Here is a 13816-nt window from a genome sequence, read left to right on the forward strand (position 1 = left end):
TGTGTAATATTCTGGAACATTTTTTTAGCCATTGATTCTTGTCCTTATTTCCTTTAAGCTTAAAAGGCAGTTGGAGATCTTTGCAATCCATGTCCTACCACTAATACAGTATGTTGCCTCATTGTCAAACTTAAATCTCTGATGAAACTGAGCATTAAAGATGGCTGGCAGACCATTTTTCCAGCTGTTTTCAGATTATATCTGGTTTATATATTATTTATATCAGTAAAAAGCAGAAGCATTTATTTCTATTTATGCACATGTACAGATTTATTTTAGATATGGAAGTCCACTGCCTGCTGTAGAGAGAATAGAATAGTTCTAGTTGGAAGGGACCTACAGTAATTATTGAGTCCAACTCTCTGTTAACATCAGGGTGAGCAAAAGACAATCAAACTATTTATCTCTACTCTTAAACCTGTTAAGATTCTAAATGGTAATGAGTGGTCCCAGTGGAGCTTTTGAAGCTCCATTTTGAAGATACTGAGCATCTTCTGTTAATAAGGTCCAGAATATGAAGCAGTGCAGTACAGAATTGATCACATGAAAACTCCCTTTCACCCCGCACTTTGGCTTTTGCCTTTTTCCTTCTCCCCATCCCCCTTGTGCAGAGTTGTATTTTCCTATTAATGTGTCTCCATTTCAGGTTGCCTGCAGGTCATATACCATGTGCCTTGAGCTGGGTGATGGGGAGAGCAGGAGCCAAACCAGATGCTACAGCTTGATCTTAGGTTGCATGCTCTGGGGGCTGACCAGAAGTTGAGTGGCTGGGCCAGGGGCTTCTGCTTCTTTACCTAATTGGCCCCCTTAGCTCATCCTGTCTCTTGGGCAGCTGCAAACTGAGTTTCTTGGTATGGCCAGTGAGCAGCAAGGGCACAGGAGCCCCTCAGTGTGAGGGAATGGAGAACCACGCCTTGCAGAGCACCAGCTGGGTGATGGACCTAAAGGCTTTGGGAACTCTGGAAGTGTTCTGCATGTGACTGCATTTTATAGTGTAAGAAGAGGGGGTTAACATGCTGTTGTGCTGTGAACCAGTAAATGTGAAATGGTGTAACAGCAGAACATTGTCTTCACAGTGAACAGCATGTTTCTTCAAAAAAGCAGCAATTGAAGAGCAGCCCAGCAGCTAATACAAAATGGCCATGCTATTAGCCTGTATGTAACTGGAGCCTGAATAAGGATAAAATTTAATCATTTTGCCATTTGTTTATACAGGAAAATAATAGTAAAAAAGTTTGTGTTATTTTTTTAATGTATTTGATTTTATTTTTCAATTTTGTGAAAATGTTTAAAATGTTCTCAAGCCCTATAGCATTTTGAAGTTGCAAATTGGGTGCAGGGAAGAGAGTGGTATATCACCTGTTCTTTGACACAGAATAAACTTTAAAGTCCCTAAATCACGGGTGGTTTTTTATGATCTTTAGAATTTTCATGCTAGAATCTGGGCTTTCCTCCCTCTGTGTGTATTTGCTAAATAGTCTCACTCACATGAGAGAGAGTACTTCTGGAAGGCCTTGATTTGAATTAATATCTCCACAGGTTGCCTGAAAGCTTTCCTGAATTGCAGAATCTGACATGTCTTTCAGTAAATGACATCTCTCTGCAAGCACTACCTGAAAACATTGGGAAGTAAGTTCTTTGCACTTTTTTTTTCTTTATTGTTGCACTTCTTGTATAAATGACTCACATAATTGTATTTAATACACCTATAAAATCATTTACAGGTCTACCCTTATTTTTTCTATTCTTTCAAGTTGGAGGGATCTCTTTAAAAAAACCCTAAAAAATGGCATTTTCACTTGACATTAGCAGGTTAATGCAGAATTTGTAGTGTGTGTGTACAGTTAAACTCTGTTCTTTAGGATTTAAAATAACTTGGACTGTTAGGTGCAAAATTAATTCAGTGTTTTGTCATGCTCATCTGACCTTTTGCTTTCCTAAGTAAACCATTGATCCATTATTGTGAACATGTCAGATGGCTTGCAGCTTAGCTCAAAACCAGGCAATTGCTGGCACAAGAACAGATGGGTAAAGGCTGGCTGTAATCAGGATGGAAATTTAGAAACTTCCTAACTAGCTATGGGAGCAGTCTGGTTTTGAAAAAAACTTCAGTGGGAGCTGTGGAGATGAAAATTCATGGAACAGCTTTTAAGATGAAATTTTATACGTTTTTAAGTTGTTTGTTCACTCTGAAAAGTAGATCAGCGTTGCAAGGAGAGACTTTCAAAGTGGATACGTGTGGAAAGTGAAGTGAGCAATGTTTATGTCCCTCCTTTTGACTGAAATAAGCATCCACACTGGCAGAGGGGGAATCTCTTTCCCCTTAGTGGAGAGAAGGGTGTCTTTTCCAATTTGAGGGAGAAGTAGTAGTTCCATGTCTCCTCACTTTTAAATATATGAGAATGACTGTGCTGATTCAGCCCAAAGGCTCATCTGGCCCAGCTTCCTTCTGCCGTGTCCCTCAGTAGATGCCTGGTGAGGGTTTGGAAGAACAACATGTGTGTGTGTGTGATGACTCTTTTTTCCATCCCCTGACTGTTTCTGATTCAGAGGATTTCCTGAGCTTTGGTTTGTCTAATTGATAGCCCATAATGAATCTGTTTTGTGTACTTATCCAGTTTCTTCTTGAGCATACGTAGACATCTTTAGTATTCTCTCCTGGCAAATAGCTGCACACAACTATTACCCGTTTTACTGGTTTGTTGTTAGTTCAGTGAAATCCAGATGTTTCTAAAGAGAGGAGTCCTGCAGAAAGGACCTTAATCATAAGAGCTCCTGCAATGTAGTCAAGTTCAGACTGGCATTACTTCAGCCACTTCCCATGGGTATGAAAGCTCCCAGCTGGCATCACACCAGCTGCAACAGAAGTGGAAAATCTCTTTTGAAACCTCCCGCAAGCACTAACAGGTACAGATAGTGTGAGCCCAGTGATTAGGGCAGAGTCTTACCTAAAAATTGCACGGGCCGTGTTGTGATATTCATACTGTGATATATTGTGGTATTCTTCCTTCATTGTAAGAGTTCACATAACTTTTCATGCAGCTTTTTTCAGCACTGGCAGCTAAGAAAAGGCCTGTTCAAGCTTTGCATTTACCAAAAATCAAGGCAAAAAATTTGGGATCCACCTGATTCTGAAAATAAATACAACAAACAGGACAAGCACAATTTCCAAAAGCATGCTGTGGACTGCTGCTTTGCAGACAGTAGCTGCAGGAAGGTTGTTGGCTTCCCTGACACCTCACTGGCTGTGGTGACTCTGGCTTCTTGATTGTTCTGCCTCTCGTTTGGTGGTGTCACTGGTGATAGTCTCTGTTTAGAGCAGATGACTGGAAACAGGTACAGTTAAAATGGGGATACCAAAACTTATAGTGATGTTGATATGTGGAGCTGTGCAAGAAAGAAAGGTAAAAATTTGCCTCATACTGATCCTAAGCAGTTTTAACGTGAGGTCTCACAGAACAGAGCAATGCAACCCATCCTCTTTTCAAATCAGTATCTGATCCTTGATATAGAAACTAAAATTCTGGCGTCCTCACTTGTGCCAGGAAGAGCCACAAGCTTGTCCTGGCGCTCTTGGTGAGTTCTCGTGGAGGGATAGGTTATTCAAGTCTGACAGGTGCTTTGATCTGGGAAGTATTCCCACATTAGCTGTTTAGAATATGAATATTGTATTTTTACAAAAACACTTTAATCTCATTAGTAGAAACTTTTATTATCAGGTTTATATTTAAAAAAGCAGAAACAGATGTGTGGGGCTGTTGTTTTTCCCTTATCGGGTATTCAAAATAGGTGGGAATATGGTGGGAAGTCGAGAGGAAGCTTGGACTGAAAATGCATCATTTTGAACTCAGGAGAATGATAATGTTGCATGAGGGAAACTCATGGGGTGTCCACTCAAAATGCAACGGTTCCTGAAGTCTATTGAGGAATGTCCAACAGAGAGTTCCTATCTGATTCCAACTCAAAATTACTGGGAGGTCTTGTAGTGAAGTGGAACTGCAGCCTAAAGTCCTTATGGATCACTTGAGAATGAATTTTACTGAGTTTTTAGCATTAGATCCATAAGTAAGAATTTTTTTCAGTCTGGCTACCAACAAGTGCAACTGTCCTATTTTAGTTGGCAAAACTTTCATCATTTACTGGAAGTGAATTTGATGGTGCTGCCAATCACCTTGTATTTGGTAAAAGCAGTGGAATGCTCTGTGGCTTTTCCAAAGGTAAAACCCACAAATTTGTACTTCTTGTTCCTTCCTTTGTTATTTTTCGTCTGCTGGGACTCCCATTCCCCCAATGCTAGGAGTTGAAAAGTAGTGCTAATTTTGTTTTTCTGGCTGAGCAGCCTAAGTAAGTCTGTAAAAGGTGTTTGAATATGTTTGCAAATGCCTTATTGGAGTTTTCAGTATGCTTTGGATAATAATGCATGTTGTTATTTGATGGAATAGGCTGGATCAATGAGATCTGCCAAATAGTGAGCAAGTATATACTGGTAGTTATTCTACTATAGTTGGACTTGTTTGGGGAAAGATTTGAAGTCCCTGTGCTTGCTGCAGGTCTTCTGGCCACTAGAGTATGTGGAAACTTGGAGAAGTGCATCCTAATTACTTACAGTCTTATGGTGCTGTCTAGGAAACTGCCTAGAACAGCCAGTGAAATCTCTAACTCATCTTCATGTAGTACAGAGATCAGTATGTACTTAGTGTCTCTCTCTCTTTTTAAGTTACCTACTTACAATCTTGTGGTGATGGAAATTTGCCCTTAAATGGGGAAAGCAGCAAAAGCAATGGCAAATCTTTTACAAACAGCAGTACTTTAATGTTAGTAAGTTCTTACTAATGGCAGATAATAGACCTGAATTACCTTCCTGGGAGCCCTTACTGGAAGTGTGTCTTCCTTGTGAATTCACATCTCCAGTCTGTTTTTCCCATGGTCTGATACATGAGTGCCAGAGTTCAGCTTCACTGTCCCAGGCCAGTGTCTGTACTTGTTCAAACTGCTGATATGTAGAGTTCCATCAGTACTTTTACTGTGCTGTTAAGCATTCTTCTGCACAGATCTTTTATATATTTCTTTTCCTTTGTATTGCCAAAAGGAGTATTTTTAAGTACTTACAACTGGACGTTTGAAGAACTTGGGCAAGGCTTTCCTTGAACCCTTTGTCTTTTCTCTTGCTTATGCATAGCCATGCTCTGAGTATGTTGGCTTTTTTTACTCTGTGTGACCACTTCAGTCTGCTTTCCTGGTGCTCTTACATGTGCTGTTTTTTTTCTTGCTGGATTAAACCTACTTCTTTTAAGCTCATGTATTGTTTCAGGGCTTTCTAGAAAGATGTGTGATGAACATGGGACTGGATAACAGACTAGATATCCTAATATTACCAGTGCTGCTTTTTGTGTTTCTCTGTGATTTGTGTTCTCTTAACTCATGGTTTGGTTCCTATTTGGAGTAAAGCAGTGAATGCTATTGCACGGGAGATATTTAAGCTGATAATTAGGTGGGTGCAGTTTGGAGCAGGACTTGTCCTGTTGGCTAGTTGAACCATTTGGAGAGACAAGTTACACCATTTAAGCTGTGAGTAGGAGTGTCTTTTACAGCCTTTCTCAGACTAATGAGAGCAAGTCTAATTTCCTTGCCTATTCTGCAGGGCCATCTGTGTCTAGAGCTGCCCAACAAACAGGCATAACCTGTTCCTCCCAGTGTGGGTAACATTTAGGAATTTCCCCTTGCTTCTAGGATTATTTTTCTTCAATACTTCCTTATTCACATAGCAGCCAAAACACAGGGCGTGACTTTTTCCTGAAATTGAAAATCAGAGTATTTGTACATAATGATATTTGAATAAATTGGGATGTCTGTGAGGCTTCCTAGACCATGTCTTATAATAATAGTATGAATATTCCAGCACCTTTCTTGTCCATATGTGTTTATTCTGTAGTGTTGGCTTCAGGCCACTGTAATATTGGCTTTTTCCCAGTAAAGATTGATGATTTTAGAGATCTGCATAGTGGTCTTCCAGCTTAATGTCTAGAAAGAGAAGAGAGATTGTGTCAGCTTTGTGTGTTTGTTATTTATTTGTGGTTCTTAGGCTTGAATAAGATCCAGGTACCTTCTTTGGAAAGCCTTTTATGTGTCTGCAATGTTTATCTAGCATTGGACTCTCAGAACAGTACTTCATGAGGAATTGGCCTTAGCTGAAAAAAACAGTCATTTCAGCATGAAATGCACATCTGAAAAAGACAGTTATCTGTCACGTTCTCTAAGGGTGCCAAAATCAACTAAATTCTTAAACAGCTGAAGCAAAGGGCATAGCTTCACTAGTGTATTTTAAATTATGATTGAAGACCTGCTGCCCATTGGCACACCAGACACCTAACTCATATCCAGTTTTTAGCTTTCAGCATTTTTTCAGCATGGGAAAGATAAAGATTATCAGATGACTTTTTTTTTTTTTTTTTTGATGTTAAGCTTTAAAGTAAAAGATTATTCATGACTGGCAGGTAGGGTATTTTGAAAGTTCTGTACATGGCAGATGAAAAAATCTTTCCTCTGCTATACACAATTTTTATTCTTCCCCTAAAAATACACAGATGGTCTCCTACTTGGACATGATTTCAAAATCCTGAGGATTCAACAAAAGATCACAGAAATATAATGATTTGTAGTATCCCCATCATTCACAGTTTCCCCCTCCCCCTCCACTCCCTTTTTTTAAGGACAATTGCACAATCTGTGATGCAAGAAAGTAGCATAGCTTTATTTTAGCTTCAGAAACTTTTGATGTGGGGAGGGGTGAATTTTTTTAGATGTGAAGGATATTCTGATGCTGATGACTGATGAGTCTGGTTTACCCCCAAGCTGCAAGCAGGCTGAATGGATCTGTGGAACGTTACTACTGAAAGGGAATTACCAGGTAAGCAGAGATATTTTCCTCTTAACATTTGCAGCTAGCAGGTAGAATGCTGAAATAGGCGTTTCATTGTGAAAGTGAACACAATGAAAAGAATAGAACAAATGTTGGTGTGCTTTAGGAGCATTGTTTTGCAGAAAGATTTGTTACAGGCATGCTTTTCAACAGTCATGGAACCACAAGTACCCAGAGATTTCGTCACTGGGGGTGATGGTTTTGCATATATATGTTTAATTCTAGAGGTTTCAAAGTTTTCAGCAGCTTCTGAAACAGAATCTCTAATGTTGATCATGGAAGAAGTAGCTGGAGAATAAAAGATCTTCAAAGGCAAGGGTGATCTGCTCAGTACAGATGGTCCAGACGCAGATCAGAATGGCATACTAATCCTTAGAATGGATTCTTGGGCCAGTCCATGCCTGTGTTTTTCTTAGTGTATGCCTGGATGTTTCAAGTGTAGATGATGCACCTGGTAGCATCACACAGAATGGAAAATGTTCTTAAAATTGCGCGGAACAAGACAATTTAATTCTCTTTTCAGGTTTAGCATAATAATGTCTCATTAACATAGAGTCTTACACGATAGGACAGAAGTGATGGGGATGCTTATCTCACAAATACGTAGAAGGAGGACTATATGTAGGTGGTCTGGCTAGGCTGATATAAATAGTATTAAGAACTCCTACTGTGGCTTAACTGAATTTAGCATGGCAAGAAATATTTACAGAGTTTGAGTAGGTAGAGCATTCAGTGTTAATCACAGCTGGTTGGTAAATGACAAAACTGAATGTTAAGAACTTGGAAGTTTATTTCAGGAACACTAGCAATGTAATAGTGAATGCAGTGCCATCTGGCCTTCAAATAAGAGATGTTGCATCCTTATGTCGCACAAGAAAAAGATATTTAACATATCTTTAGCAGTATTTTTAAAAAGTAAAATAATGCCATTTTTATTGAAATCATTGAAGATTGATGTTGCATGAGTGGACGATATTTTAAAAACAAAAATTTTGTTGTAATAGTGGGCTTAGCCTTCTCAATCCATTTCAGTAGTCTTGATAAGCAAGTAAGACCAATTTAGATTATCTCTGTAGCACATTTAGAGAATTCCTTGGCCATAAAATGTAGAACTTTATTTTTAAAATTTGAATGTGACTTGTACTACTGGCCATCTGTTGAGGCTTTCCCTCAGTCAGTGGCTGATAACAATTTTTATCCAGTTTTTACTTGTGGAAGATGTGTAGCTTTTTATGAGCCAATTAATGGTATTGACAATTCAATTCAAGTAACTGACTGTGCAAATGCACTTTTCTCTGACTTTCAGTCAGGGTCCTTGCCGTTAAAATCCAGGATGACAAAATTGTCAACTTCACTTCTTTGGCCCCTATTTAAAATCAGTCTTTGGAAGGAGTATTTCCCCACCCTAATTTGTGTCCAATTCTCCCAGCTGTGTAGAAATTACAAATGTTAAGAACATAATCCTTAATTTCAGATATTGTTACAAGAATTACTGCTAGGCTGCTGTTCTGCTTATCAAACTCTAAAGTAGACTGCTATGGCAAGCCTCATGCCTTTCCCCTGATATAATGCTTTTATACATTTAAACTTGAGAGTAAAGAATAATGTTTAATTTAGATACAAGTTACGTGAAGTTGCTTTGCCCCCAAAAAGGAGGAGGAAGAAAGCTTTCAAAGATATTTCTGGAAGAATGGTCTTTAATAATACTGGTGAGACGAAATTAACAATTTCATCAAAACCAAATTTAGTTACTTTGCTTTTTAGTTGTTTTTCCAGCTTCTCTTGTATTCTGACATAGAACCACAGAACTGTGTGTGTGTGAAGATCAGTTTGTTTTGAAATAAGGAAGTGCCCTCAATTAGGAAATTAATACTTCCTGTAATTTCTAGCTCATCTAAGAATTTCTGGCATTCAGTACCTAAGAATTTGCATAGATCACTCTCCCCTATTGCATGATGTGGACAGAAGGTCTCTTTTTCAGTTCTGTCAGATTAGCTCTACAAAAGTTCATCAATGCTCTTTTTTATCATTCGCATTGTAAAACAAGTTTCTATGAGCAAAAAGTAACCAAGGCAGGACTATTCTACTATTTGTAGGTTGCTATGTAATGGATATGAATTCTTATGTGGCCGATACTGCTTCTGTTGCATTGGAAATGTCATTACACCAAAAACGCACAGGAGGTGGTTGTTCAGGCACAGGGAAGATAGGTTGCTGGCAGGTATAGTAACTGGGTGAAGTAATGCAGACTCAGGGAAGAACTGAAGTGGTAATTAACTGTGAAAATGGATACATGCTACAGGAGCTCTTGAGACAATCCAACTTTAAGCACCTAATTTGATAGAGTGGTTTGGGTTGGTTGGAAGGGACCTTCAGAGATCATCTAATCCACCCCTTCTGTTGTGGGCAGGAACACCTCTCAGTAGATATGGTTGCTCAAAGCCCTGTTCTATCTGATTTTGGCTTCTAGGGAGGAGGCATCTGCAGCTTCTCAGAGTGTCCTGTTACAGTATCTCACTGCCCTCATTGTAAAAAATTGCTTCTCCAGACTGAAAAGTGCAAACTATCCCAGCCTGTTCTCACAGGATAGGTGCTCCAGCTCTCTCATAATTTTTGTGGCCCTCCTCTGGATCTGCTCCAGCAAGACTCTGCCTTTCCTGTGCTGGGGCCCCCAGAGCTGGATGCAGTGCTCCAGGTGGGGTCTCAGCAGGGCAGAATAGAAGCACTTCCTTCAACCTGCTGGCCACACTGTTTCTTATGCAGACCAGGATGATGTGGTTGATGTAGCCTTAGGAGTTTGGACATTTGGTCTTTTCAGGGTCTGTGTGCAGTTGAGGAAGTAGTCAAGAAAGGAGAGAGAAAGAGGGTTTTTTTGGGAGTGATTTGTAACAGGAGCCTATCCCAAAGGTATATGCTGTACCTTCAAATACTAAGAGTCTGAGTAAGTGGTATTTTGAGAGCTGGCTAGTTATTAACTTTGTCATTTTCCTGGAGAATAAAAGCTGCTACACACCAGGCTCTCAGTGCATTGTTGATTGCAGCTGGAAGCCTTATGGGATGGGAGCAGCTTACTAGGATCCTGTCACATGAGTCTGTAGTCATCTAAGTAGCCCCAGCTGTGTCCTGGGGCAGGGTCATACATGTTACTGGTAGTTTTATTTGGCCAGTGGCAATGGGCTGGAATGTATTTAAATATGGCTAGTTTAATGCATTTTTTATGCCATTCACAGAGTACCACAGTTACCTGTGGTAAGAAGACCCTTGAATAGACAGAGACACCATATTCTTTTTCTGCACAAAAAAAAAAAAAAACAAGGACAGTAAATTGCCTAGTTTAGAGTCCTTTCCTTCCCAGTATATTGTCATGATGGATGTTTCAGTGTATGTGCTGTATACCCAGGCAGGGTATCTTCAGATGCTGGCCCAGTGAACTGAAATCATTTGGACCTGGTGCATTGGTCAAAATGTGGACTAAATCTCCCATTTCTGTGTGCTACATCCTTGGGCTGTGGTTTGTAGTCACTGCTGCTGCATAAAGAGTGTAATACCAGACCATATTCAGAATCTATACTGTTGTGTTCTCACCTTACCTATCATTATTGTGCAGGACCTTATTTTATTCTGTAAAAATATGGGGGCTATGCCTATTCTCCGATCTTCCCCTTATTTTTGCAGTTTTACAAATGTGAAGAAAAATTACATTTGGGATTTTATATTCCCCCAACCAGCTGAAGCTTGCTGGAAGGGGTGTGTATTGGGCCATGGATTTCTGCAGGTGCTTTAGATCTTCATCTCTTCCAGCTTTGCTTCCTTATTTCCCAAAGCCTGTTCTTTTGTTGTGCTGGCTCAGGTGTGTGCTGCTTTTGACATAAGGTGAAAAAGTGTAGCTTTTATTAATCAAGAGAAGGGTTTTGTTCAGTTTTTGTTGACTGAGCATCTTCAGCTTTTAAATCAATTCTTTTTTGTCATCTATCCTGTTTTCTCCTAGCTTTTCCAACATTTCTCTTTCCATTTCCATAATTCTAGCATTTTTTTCTTCCCACAAGGAAATAGCATATGTCTTATCATGCTTCCCAGTGCCTCTCTCAGAAACCTTTGCTGGTCTCTGCCAAGGGCTTGGAGCTCCCAGTCTTTTTGCAGGGACTGTGATAGAAATGGAGTGTGTGTATTGTGCTGTCTATTGTTACTCTTAAGGCTGACTTTGTGTCCCCATGGATAGAGGAATGTGCTGCAACTGTCCCTCAAGGTTAAAGTTGTAGGATAAACTCAGAGCAGTTTTGTATTTTATAACTTTAAAAAATAAAGTACATTTAATGTCTGCTGTACGCTGAAAATGTAATTTCATCCAGAGTAACTACAGAACAGCTGTCTTTTTTTTCTCCTGGTTTTTTTTTTTTTTGTTTTTTTTGTGTTTTTTTTTCAACTTCAGTGATGTTTTTAAACCTATTGCAGTAAATCTCTGTTGTTTAGAGAGTCATCTGTCAGTGAAAAGGTTGTTTTGTGGAACATGGTGGTGCTGATAATCCCGTTGTAATCAGTCCAAACTGACTTGCTTTGGAAGAAAAAGAGCAACAGGCTTTGTTTCTGGTTTTAGTGGATGATTCTAGTCTATTTTTTGTTTTAGAGTAGACTGTTGCAGTTGATGAAGGAATATTTGTGGTATTCCCTGTCTGTAGATTGTGTTGAATTGCACATTTCTCTTTCAAATTCTGGCTGGAATGATCAGGAAAGACACTTCCAGCATTTTTGCCTACTTTGTTGCTATTAGTTTTGTTCTCAGTAATTGATTTCACATTCTCTTCATTCCTCTAGCTCACACAATGAATACCAATATCTACACTTACTGTAGGTAGATTGCTGAACAATTATTTCTGGTTTATACTGAAACTGACATTTTTAGCTATGTTGTACCTTTAAATTCAACTTGGTTCCAGCCTTACACTGGAAGTTAGAAGGAATGCTGAGATGGAAAACTTGTAATTATTTCAGTTACCTTCATCCTCTGCTTGGTTTGTCTGTTTCCTTGTGCTCAGTAATTTCACACATGTGCTCAGTGTTTGAGGTCTGTGTGGTAGCTTTTATAGTGAGAATTATTACAATATTGCTTTTTTCAACTGTGGTGAAATAATTCCTTCTGACAGTGGTTTTTTCGTATGTTTGTTTTTTGTTGGTTTTTTTTTTTCCTCTTTTTGCTGTTGTTGTTTTGGGGTTTTTTTCTCCTCATATAAATGACATTTGCTTGTGCATTTTCTGTTGGATTTTTTTTTTTTGGGGCGAGTAAGGACTGTTCATTGGAAAGCAGCCTGCAATGCTCTGTCGTGCGTTTGTATTTCTAAATGCAGTTGGTGAACAGCTGCTGATGGATCTCTCTTTAGTCTGAGTAAATTAGATTGCTATTGCCTTTGTGTTTTATGGTAACTTCCCATGACTGATATTTCTCTACGAGATAGAGATTAGAATTAGGGGAAGATTCTAAAATCAGTAAGGTATGGCTTCCTTTAGTTCTTCTCAGGGACTTTAGAAATACTGGACTGGCAGTGTACCTCTAAAATTAAGGATGTAGGGAAAAAAATAAATTATTTCATTTAGTATATTATGAAAAATAATTATTTGTAGCTGAGAAGAGGAAAGATTGCACTTTCTGGAGAGAGTGTTACTAAATCAGAAAAGATATTTGAAAAATAACAAGTCATGTCGACTTTTTCTTGCAAAAGACTTAAAATTGTTTTTCTTAACAGAACGTAAAATCAGAAAAATATTAGTACATACACAATTTGTTAAGACCCCGTTGGTAAGTGTAAGGACAAGCTATACCTCTGCTTTTTCATGTATTAGAGATTAGAGCTTCAGTACATCAGCCTATCTTTTATATGGTGCTGTTTTATAAAGTAGCTGTCACGTTTTAGATTGCAGCACATAGGTTTGCTGGGAGCCGTTTCTGTAACTAGTCATGATATAAGAATAATAAGTGGGAAATTTCCTTTCATTTTCTGACCTCTTTATGAAATGGATCCATCTTAAACATGGTGTTTCACTCTAATGATGCAGCTTTGCTGGTTTAAACTTCATAGACTTAGGTCTCTATGTTGGTGGGAAGCTTAATTTTGCTTATTGGGATCTGCTTATATTCCAAGGACTCAAGACCTTGGAAGTAGTGGAAAGGATAAAGGAGTGTGGGGCAGTATAATTTCTTTTTTTCAAGGGGTGGAGTTAGGGTTGTGAACATGCTCTGGGTGAGAGTAGCTGTAGAATAAATACAACATTTCTCCCTCAGAAAGCTGTGTCCTTAGAGATGAAAACATAATCTGGCAGGTTGCTGACTCCCACAAGAAGAGAACCTCGGCTGGGACTGTGGTGGGCCACAGTCACTCTGCAGAGATGCTCACAAGGTACTCACAGGGGCACAGCTGCCAGGGAGTGCTCACAGTGCTGCAGCACAGCTGCCTTCCTTGCACCTTCTTGGCAGCTGTACTGGCCCAGGTGTTTAAGGGGATTTATTCTGTTTTGGAATTGAGGATCTGTGCTACTCTCCTTGCGGGAGGATCAGTTTCTTGATCTGATTCACTGGCCTGCCCCAGTCTAATGATATGATGCAGCTGGTTAACATGGTGGTTCCTGAATTCTTGCTGTTGAATATGCTTTTCTGACAAAGATTTCTGTTCAGCCACAGCCAAAGTGGTGTCTGAGGTAAAAAAAGAAATTAAGAGATTGCACCATTTTACTCATCAATGCTTCAGCATGATGGGGAGGGAGATAAGTAGATGCAGGGTGATGTGTAAACACAAGCTTGGAGGTGTGCACATCCCTTTTGTATTCTCTTGCTGAAAATGAATCATGGACCTCACCTAATATAAGCTTGAAGAGAAAGTGGAACATTCAAAAGAAGGTGGAAAGAGG

General features: G+C 39.3%; 1 protein-coding gene across 1 annotated transcript in view; it reads left to right on the forward strand.

Annotated features, from left to right (window-relative positions):
• LRRC1 (leucine rich repeat containing 1) overlaps window positions 1-13816 on the forward strand; it is a 69324-nt gene that overhangs the window by 31547 nt on the left and 23961 nt on the right. Inside the window, exon 4 of the mRNA XM_066547312.1 lies at window positions 1540-1629. Coding sequence (XP_066403409.1) covers window positions 1540-1629 — 90 coding nt within the window. The remainder of the gene's footprint in view (window positions 1-1539; window positions 1630-13816) is intronic.

This window comes from Molothrus aeneus, chromosome 3, assembly GCF_037042795.1.
Source record: "Molothrus aeneus isolate 106 chromosome 3, BPBGC_Maene_1.0, whole genome shotgun sequence".
NCBI lineage: Eukaryota > Metazoa > Chordata > Aves > Passeriformes > Icteridae > Molothrus > Molothrus aeneus.